At 32.8% G+C, this 9,400-nt stretch overlaps 2 protein-coding genes across 4 annotated transcripts; one reads left to right on the top strand and one right to left on the bottom strand.

Annotated features, from left to right (window-relative positions):
• The first annotated feature begins 1,247 nt into the window (after positions 1-1,247).
• On the top strand, positions 1,248-3,486 carry LOC145032030 (1-acyl-sn-glycerol-3-phosphate acyltransferase BAT2, chloroplastic-like). Of its 2 annotated transcripts, none has more exons than XM_078980696.1 (7): positions 1,248-1,382; positions 1,784-1,833; positions 1,939-1,990; positions 2,066-2,272; positions 2,372-2,778; positions 2,893-2,994; positions 3,079-3,486. In XM_078980696.1, exons 2-7 carry the CDS (start codon positions 1,804-1,806, stop codon positions 3,292-3,294), a joined length of 1,014 nt encoding a protein of 337 aa, XP_078836822.1. In that variant the 5' UTR covers positions 1,248-1,382; positions 1,784-1,803; the 3' UTR covers positions 3,295-3,486. The 2 variants fall into 2 exon arrangements, with proteins under 2 accessions (XP_078836822.1, XP_078836821.1); XM_078980695.1 differs by having other exon boundaries at positions 1,255-1,410.
• Positions 3,487-4,633: 1,147 nt separating this feature from the next.
• Positions 4,634-8,460, bottom strand: LOC145032029 (filament-like plant protein 7). Of its 2 annotated transcripts, none has more exons than XM_078980692.1 (8): positions 8,322-8,460; positions 8,171-8,236; positions 7,754-7,856; positions 7,128-7,272; positions 6,930-7,002; positions 5,503-6,862; positions 5,333-5,399; positions 4,634-5,250 (listed from the first exon to the last, which is right to left on the bottom strand). In XM_078980692.1, exons 4-8 carry the CDS (start codon positions 7,215-7,217, stop codon positions 4,804-4,806), a joined length of 2,037 nt encoding a protein of 678 aa, XP_078836818.1. In that variant the 5' UTR covers positions 7,218-7,272; positions 7,754-7,856; positions 8,171-8,236; positions 8,322-8,460; the 3' UTR covers positions 4,634-4,803. The 2 variants fall into 2 exon arrangements, with proteins under 2 accessions (XP_078836818.1, XP_078836820.1); XM_078980694.1 differs by having other exon boundaries at positions 7,759-7,856.
• Between the last annotated feature and the right edge of the window lie 940 nt (positions 8,461-9,400).

Raw genomic sequence — 9,400 nt, 5'->3', positions numbered from 1 at the left:
TAGGTATTGAAACCAAACCACTCTCAGATCTCTCTTCAAGCACACCAATGTGTGTTGACTCAGTTCCTTCCTGATCTCAATAACATGGTTTCTACAGTTCAAGCAATGGGTGGGTAAATTAGTAAATTCATGATTAACTTTTCACCCTATTGTAAATTTTAACATTTTCTATCATTACTTTTAGTTGCACAGTGTGAGCATCTTAAAGTCAAATACAACAAAGAACAAATCAAGGGAAAAAAGCTTCATAATCAATTTGAGGATATAAAAGGCTTGCAAACTTTTTTTTTAACAAACATATAAAGTTTCTAACTTTCTATAAATACTACTTTATTTTTATTTTTTTATAGTTTCAGGAAACATGGTCAACCATGTTTGACTTTGATTCATCATCAAACAGACAATGCTTCACCATTGGTGGCTTCACTTTTCAATGTATACGACAAAGACAAGAAAGACATATACCATGGAGGGTATTGAGGGAAATTGAGTGGTTAGTTACAGCACAGTAGAGGAATTATTCAAAATTGCAAAAGAAAGAATTGATACTTTTGCTTAGCAGTGGAACCTACAAATGATTACGCACAAGATTCACCATCAAAGTTGTCTTCTCCTGGGATAACTACATGGGCCAAAAGTCTGAAACTTCCACAACATTTAGGAGGCACACAAGATGAATCTTCTTCATCTGAAAACACTCCAACAATGATAATGTGCATGGACGTTTCATCTTCAGGAAAGTTGCCAAGTCCGGGGTGATATATTGCTAAAGATTTATGTAGTATTTATTTGGCAAAAGAGCAGTTTTCCCTTCCAATATATAAATGAATAAACTATGTCGTTTAATCTAAATCCGACCCCCGCAATGGCGGGGGCACTTTTCTAGTTTATTATTACTTTTTAAATACCTTTTGAGACGCGTCGAGCAAACAACAAAAAATAATGTTGCGTTTTAAGATGGCGATATTTCAATTGGCTTCATGCTGTTGAGGAGGGCCAAATAGCCTAATTGATGATTAATTGCTAAATCAAAAATATAGTCTAAACTCCTAATAGAACTAATCATCAGTTCCATCATTAAAATGTTTTAAATCCTCATTGAAGCTTAAAAACTTCAAAGCTTGAGAAATTCATTCTGACTTATAAATATTTAATTAATTAATTTAGAAAAAAAAAAAAAAAAAAAAAAAAAAAAAAAAACCTTTAGAAAAAGTTGACTATGCCTTATTTAAAACGTGAATGAGCAATGGATAATGAAGTCCTTCCCTTTTAATCATGTCATCCCCTTTCTTCCCTCCAAACCCCAAAACTCCCATCCTTCCGGTCGCCTGAATTTTACGACACTCTCCTCATCGGCCTGTTTCTGTTCCGGCGGATATCACGTAACTTTCTCGTCCGAAGTTCGTTTCTGTAAATATTCAAAACTCTAAATCTCTTTCAATTCGTTGTTTCCTGAAACTTTCGAAAGTTGACATATGAACCCTAATTAGTACAACGAACACGAAAGTTAAATATCGTAATGGGTACTGAATATGCAGTTTGATTATTTTGTTGTTAATTGTCCCTAATTGTCGTAAATGCTTGAAGAAACTAGAAATTAAACATCATCTTCATTTTGTTATTCTAGGGTTACTTATCGATTGCTAAAACTTAAAACCCTAATTTTAGACATAGGTTGGAGACTTATGATAACATTTAATCAAATTTGAATCGCCTATAGAACGCTCTATTCATAATTAGAAGTGGTTCTGTTCAATGACAGTGTATTTTATCAATTGCCCAGGTTGGAAGAAAACGAAATCAATGGTTTTCACATCATCCTATACTCAAATGGTAAACCACATTTGTTGCATTTCTACAACTTATACAAAATCTTACTCTCCATAACTTGACACTGACAATTTTTTTTTAAAAATTTGTTGCTATCTTCTATTAAAGGGACTTTTTTGCTCTCCATATAAAGATCTGGTCAGAAAGCACCCTAGACATGGTAAGTGATCTTTCAGTGATAGTTTTATGACATTTTGAAATTACATAACCAGTTTCCTCTTGATATTTTATGCAGATGGTATTCAGAACTGTGTTATCTTTAGTAGACAAAAATACCCCTCCACATCTCAATGCTTTTTTCACCCACAAAAAAGATTAATTGGCATGTATAATCAAAACTATAAATGGCATATCCAGGATAAAAGATTGAAATCAATAGTTGTTAGATCTGAAATTGCTGGAACTGGTTCACCTGGATCTTCATATTCATATCAATTATCAGGTTATAATCATCCCAATTTCTTAATTTCTATGAGTAGTTCTATTTCTTTATAAATTTAACATTTTATATCAACCCAATTGTTTTATTTTTCAAGTGCAGAGTTCAATTTGGGCTCAAAACTCAGAGGAATATGCTTTTACAGTGTTACATCCTTCATTGCCATATTTCTGTTTATGATCATGTTAATAGCACATCCATTTGTGCTCTTCAGAGATCAATACCAAAGAAAGTTTCATAATTTTATTGCTAAAATCTGGGCTTCTATGACAATCACTCCATTTTTTAGACTAAAAATTCAAGGTTCCGAAAATCTACCCCCACAAAACTCTCCAGCTATTTACGTGTCTAACCACCAAAGTTTTTTGGACATATATACCCTTCTGACTCTTGGAAGAAACTTCAAATTCGTAAGCAAGACTGCAATTTTCCTCTTCCCTGTTGTTGGGTGGGCCATGTTCTTGATGGGAACAATTCCTCTTAATCGTATGGACAGAAAAAGTCAACTGGTATTGTATTTGACTTCATCCCATTTCTTTTTGCAATTTTGTATAAAGTTTGACTCTGGTTTTAATGAATTGTGTTTTGTTTTCTACTTTTCTTGGATTTTGTTATTATGATAGCAAACACTAAAAAGATGCATGGAACTTGTGAAAAATGGTGGATCTGTTTTCTTTTTTCCAGAGGGGACAAGAAGTAAGGATGGAAGTTTAGGCACATTCAAGGTGAGATTTTCTCATCTTTGTTTTTGTTACAATGATATGTTGTTGAAATTATTAAAGTTAATTTATTTATTTATTTAATTGCAGAAAGGAGCATTTAGTATTGCTGCAAAAACAGGAGTACCAGTGGTTCCAATTACTCTAATGGGAACAGGTAAAATCATGCCTTCAGGGATGGAGGGAACAGTGAATAAGGGAATGGTAAAAGTTGTGATTCATGAGCCTGTTAAAGGAGATGATGCTGATTTACTATGTACTCGTGTTAGAAACATGATTGCAGATGAGCTTATTCGCAATTGTTGAGACTTGAGGATTATCATCGTGTATGCTAACAAATTTTGTTAGGTTTAATGGTTGTGATGTTAGGTGACGTAAAACATTTTGGATACTTGATTTGCTTGTAAAATTCTCCCTTGAATCGTTCTTTTTTTAACGTGTAGATCTCGTTATACACAAATAATGATGACAAAATCGAAGAGAATATGTTTATGTTTACATATCGGTCTTGGTTCTTGAATTTATCTCTTTTTTTTTTTAACGTATAGATCTCATTATATGTGTGTGTAAGAGAGGAGAGAAAGTGTAGAGTTCAATGGGGCTTCAACTTCTGGTTCTATTAAGTGTCATGTCAGTAACCTGTAATAAGGATTTTGAATTTAATGAGATTTAACTCTCCATTAAACTATGAGTGAAGATGGCCAAAGAGGGAATTATTGACCCAAATGGCAAAAGCAAGCAAGATAATCACTCTCTGCTTGCCTATTATAGGCTAGACATTAGTTTGAGTTAAAAATGCAATATTTTAGTTATAAACACTATTTAAAAGGAAAAATGACAAATATAGCCATTTCCTACGTATTTTTTTTGCCAAAATATTAGCATTTCCGAAAATGACCAGAGTTTGCAAAAGGTTTTGCGTACTCAACATGCTCTCTATGGATTTAACATATATTTAAAGGGTCAAATTTCAAATTTTCGTTTTTCTGTTTGTAAAAGAAGAACGAGCTCGCGAAAGCTTCTTTGCAAACTCACTTTTGGAAGATCGAATTTGTAAAGTCAAATCCTAAAAAACGAGTGCACAAAGATATGAGCTGACTTTAGTATTTGCACTCATGGAGAATTACCAAAATATAATTATATTTCAAGTAATGTCAGTCCATATAGGCCCTCAGCAGGCTCAATGACTATTTTTGAAAATTTATTTTTCTTTTGGAAAGTTGGATTTAAAAATTGTTAAATCTATAAAAAAAAAATTCTATTTAAGAAAATTAAAGAATTTAATAAAATCATTATACCCTTTAGTTTTAGTACACATGTAATTTGAAAAGCAATGGACCATTTTTTTATTATAATATATAATTATTATTTTATTTTATTATTATAAAAGCATGTTTTTTATATTTAACTAACTTCTTCATCATAAATATATTTTTATATTTAACTAACTTCAAATTTATTATTTTACAAATTACTTTAATAGAAAAAAATAGTTGAATTATATAAATTTAACTAACTTCTACAGTATAAATATATTTATATATAAATCAACTTACTTATTATATTATACATTAAATGATTAAAAACATATAAAATAGTAGCATTAATATCTTATAATCCAAAACCCGGCTAGAAGACAACAAAATCAAAAGCAAACCCCATTTCCATTTCTTCTAATCATATTTACACAAACACAAGAACAAAGTCCTTCCCTCAACCTCAACCTCACACCATTATTTCCAAATAAAACCAAACAACCAAAAAGCTCACAACCCAACCCATCACTTATCACTTATTACTTATCACCACTACTTACTACTTACTACTAAAGCTTTTTTTCCTCCCAAACAATCTCCTCAAAATCCCACCACCACCACCACCACTTTTCTTCTTATTTGTCACAATCGACAAAAAGTTCACCAAAGCTTCTTCATCCTTCTCATCTTTCACTCCATCAACACTCACAAACATCCTCGGAGACATCACACCAACATTCCCAATGTTGCTGTTCAAACTCAAATTACTATCCAACCCTTTGCTCTTTTGACTCCTCAAAGCTCCCGTTGCATCCTCCGTTATCATTTTATCAAGCAGAGAGATCCGCTGGTTACTGTTTCGTTTTGGCGAAGGCAAGGGCGATACCGTAATTTCACTCGTCTCTTCTACAGGCGAACCACTTAATGCCTTTAACTGCTTCCCAAGGTTTAGTATCGTTTCTTGACATTCAGCCAGTTTCTCAGAAGCTTCCATTATTTCCTTCTCCTGCATTCATAATTAGATTATTAGATAATTAATTCAACCATATCATAAATCATAAATCATAAATAAATAAATAGCCACTCACACTTGGAAGGGCTTTTTCGTCCTTTTCCTTTTCCAAATCACGTTTTTCTATGTCATTTCCTGTTATCCTGCAATAAAACCAATAGGAGGAATTAGACTTGGAACAAAAATCAAGAATTTTTGTTTTAATTTTTAAATTTTTAAATTTTTAAATAAGAGAATAAAAGTTACCTTTCTTCATTTGGGATTGTATTACTTTCTTTTAATTTATCAACACCACCCACCATTACATTCCAAGAAGCGGCCATTGGCCACCCTGGCAACTGGTCTTTCGGAAAGTCAAACTTATCCGTTTGACCACCAGTGGGCCCACCTTCCACCTCACTCTCAAAATGCTTCTTGATTTCATCTTTCATACTCGAAACATCTTGAAGAGAAAAACAATGGTTGACTATCCACTCAAGGGAGAAAGTCAACTCTTTACAAAACTCCTCCATTCCCACTTTCCCATTTAACAACTCGTTACATTTTTTTAAAAATCCTTCCAAAACATCGCGAATCTCGGATAATTTCCATTGAAATATATGAACAGTGTATGATGTTGATGATGTTGATGATGAAGATGATGATGATGATAAAATATCATCTTTTTTACACAATTTAACACCTTCAATAATCTCAATAAGTCTCTGTATCGATTTATTCACACCAGAATTGTTAAATTCTAGGGTTTCATTTTTTTTCATATCTTCAAGCGCCAATTTTTCCATCTCGACAAAATCATCCATCAAACCGATATCAGAAGCATTAACGGTGTTACAAGATGGGGCCCACGATCCAACCATGCTGACTTTTTCATCGCTACCCATGTCAGATGACGTGGCAGGTATGGCCGTTTGACTTTTTGACTTTTGGTTGAGAAACTCCTTAAGGAGTCTGTTCTCTTCTTCAAACGAACACAACTGTTCAGTCAAGAAGGTGATCTTTGATGCAATTGGAAAAGGGTTTGACTTTCTTCTTGTAAGGTCAACTTCGTTCTTCATCTTTGCCACGTCAGCAGGGCCAGGTAAGCGTTTTTGGAGAAGTGAGCGGAGTCTTTGTGCTTCGGTTTCCAACTGCGCGATCTTTTTGACGCTTCCTAGGTATTGCTTATGTGCCACGTCAGATGTTCTTCGGTTAAATTCTCTCTCTTCGTTTCTGATCTCAAGTTCCTTTTCTAAAACTCGGATTTCATAACTTAAAGAAGCATTTTCTCTCTGAGTTGACTCCAGTTGACCAACAACAGCACTTAAATCATAATCTAATTGAGCTCTAACAGAGTGTAGTTCGTTAATTAGCTTTTCCTTTGATGAAAGAGAGTAAATTAATTGACTGTTTTCCAATTCAAGTTTTGAAACTTTTTTATTTAATTCAGCTATCTTTTTTTCATGTTCATTTGATGTTTTCATTAAATCATCATGTATCTTTTTTTCCTGTTCTTCACGAACAAAACGAAGCTGAAGCATACACTCATTTAATGCTTCTCTTTGTTGTGTAGCTTTCTCTAGTTCTTGTTTTAGTGCTAAAACTTCTGATTCAGCTTTCTCCCATCCTGTATAATTAAAATCATGGAAATAAGATTATAAATAAAGTAGAATTTAGAAATTACAAGTCACCACCTTTAACAGCTGAAAGATTTTCATCTTGAAGCTTCAAAGTTGTCTGTGGTTCCACTGTATTAGTTAAATTTGTCTGAAATTAAACATGGTTAATAGGAAAAGTATCAATAGAATATTAGAATATGAACATGTAAAAGCAGAAATACTTTTGAAGGGCATGGGGTAAAAAGAAAAGTATATGCTTTTATTTTATGTTACCTCATCTTCACTCTCTACGTTTACTCTGTCAACTGGAATCATTGTTTTCTCTGTAGATGTTTTCTTCCAAGGCCATGATTTGTGGTCCATTACTTGAGAAATCCCTTTGGTCAAAAGTTCATAAGTAACTTAAATCACATACAATCTGCAACAATCAAGAAAAAGATGACATAAATGAAGGTATAATCAAGATTCTAACATGACATGTACACATGATAAATAAAGGAAATGAAGGGTGAGGGGAAAAAGTTTCTAAATAAACAGGTGAACCCAGATTCAGATAGCAATGTCTTATCTAATTACCTTCTTTGGTAACTTTCCTTTAGTGTAATAAAAGCCCCACATGAACAACAGACTACTTGGTAATTGGTATCTTCCATGAAATTTCATTCAATGAAACAACCTAATTTCCTCTATTAAAACATCTGGAGAATAGGATTACAGAACCATTGATTTAATTAACCCAATTTTAGGGACCTAATTTGGTATAAACGAAAGCGTACAAGAAGGGGATAGGGGTTTCTCCTTTTGTAAATCGACATTTCAAGTCAAATCGGTCAATAATGGTGAAGATTCTGAGATTTGAAGAGTTTTTTTCAGAATATAACATCCAAAAATTAACATACCTCACCGTGCATGCATTTCGGAACGCTTTTAAAGCTAAATCATTTGAGATTGAAGCAGATGAGGTGAAATCAGTACATATCACTAGCAGGAGGAGCTTCGATTCTATTGCACAGGCCATTGAAACAAGGCAACAAGCAAAAATTAGGTTTCAATTGACACTCAAAACCTTCAACAGTATATTCACAGACAGATATGAGTACATGGCTACAAACAAAACAATATATAGTGATAATAATCAAACAAATGCGACAAAACGCTATGGAACAATTCATGTTCATACCAAACAGAGAAAAACAAAACAGAACGGCGACTTAAATCGATTTTTTAAATAAAAAATTAGATTAAAGCCATTAATGAACTACTGAAACAAAACAGAACTATAATAATAGCTGAAAAATACAGTAACAAGTACATACCTGAAAAAAGTAAAGTAGAAGCATTCTTGTCGTCGTCTTGCAAAAAAACGAAGCTGAAACTCAAATCTGAAGTATTTTGTAAGAAGAAACAAGTTAAAGAGCAAGTAAAGTGAGCTGATGGTTAAGTATAATGAAGGAGTTCCGATCTTACTGATGAAGCAGCGTCGAAAGGAGCAAAAACTTTGCAGAAAAATGAAAGCAGATGGCAGAAATGGAGGAAGAAAGGCAACACCTGATTTTCAAGAAAGGAAATGGAGGATTACATTACATGTACGGATATAATATTTATGAAAATGAGACAATTATTTAAAGTAGGTTCGCTATTTTTCATACATTTAATTAAATTGTTATCCTATCCGGTTACAATATCATACAATTTATAATTATTTATTGTTGCATAGATTCAAACTCATTGACTAAATTGACCAGATGTTGAATGTCACGATTAAAATAAAAAGAAGTCATCGTAAATATTTGGATACCATTTGTTGATATATGACCTAGTATCTAAACTATATGTTTTTTACTTTTGTAACATTATTTCAATATAATAATATTTTTATTCATTTATTGACCATATTTTTATTAACTTCTATGGCAAAAACTAACATTTTTATTCAAAGTCTAGTAAACCCTAGCTAAAAGAAAACTTGTCATATATCTATTAATGTTTTTTTGACCGAACGGATGCTTTAAAACAAACTAACAATATACTAGAGCAAAATACAGAGTACAAGTATAAAAAAGAAAACTTACACCAATCAAACCAATTTAGACTATTATAATAAAATCTATGTTTAATTCAATTGAACGCACTCAATTGGATGGCATCCGCCGATTTCATAGGAAGACATCTCTTCTTTTTAAACTCCAAATCGTTTCCGGTTCTCCAAATCCACCAAATTAAAGAATATACCAAGGTTAATTTCATCTTTCTCTCTGGTACTTCCTTTGTGTAGACATTTGCAATTCGTTTTGTAACTCCTCTATATCAGAGATAGGGATTCAACGTAAAGCAGCTACGTGAAGAAAACCAATGCCAAACCTGTTTTCCAAAAGAGTATCGAAAAAAGATATTCTTGATCTCTTCCTCATCGGTGTTGCAAAAAGAGCAAACAGTGGTAGGTAAAATAATGCCTTGATCCATGAGATTTTTAGCAACATGGATTTTATTAAGAAGCATCCTCCAAACAAAACAATTTAGTCTAATAGGTATCCAACTAACCCATT

This window comes from Lactuca saligna, chromosome 2, assembly GCF_052625555.1.
Source record: "Lactuca saligna cultivar CGN05327 chromosome 2, ASM5262555v1, whole genome shotgun sequence".
NCBI lineage: Eukaryota > Viridiplantae > Streptophyta > Magnoliopsida > Asterales > Asteraceae > Lactuca > Lactuca saligna.
Note: the sequence above shows the minus strand (reverse complement) of the source record. Positions and strands in the feature narration are given on the sequence as shown.

Bases quoted from the DNA above. Each gene is read 5' to 3' on its own strand.
- LOC145032030 (XM_078980696.1), top strand. From the start codon at position 1,804: ATGGTTTTCACATCATCCTATACTCAAATG. The intron at 2,779-2,892 runs GTATTGTATTTG...TTATTATGATAG, and splicing joins TGGACAGAAAAAGTCAACTG to CAAACACTAAAAAGATGCAT. The intron at 2,995-3,078 runs GTGAGATTTTCT...ATTTAATTGCAG, and splicing joins GAAGTTTAGGCACATTCAAG to AAAGGAGCATTTAGTATTGC.
- LOC145032029 (XM_078980692.1), bottom strand. From the start codon at position 7,217: ATGGACCACAAATCATGGCCTTGGAAGAAAACATCTACAGAGAAAACA. The intron at 7,003-7,127 runs GTAACATAAAAT...GTTTAATTTCAG, and splicing joins ACGTAGAGAGTGAAGATGAG to ACAAATTTAACTAATACAGT. The intron at 6,863-6,929 runs GTGGTGACTTGT...TTAATTATACAG, and splicing joins AAATCTTTCAGCTGTTAAAG to GATGGGAGAAAGCTGAATCA.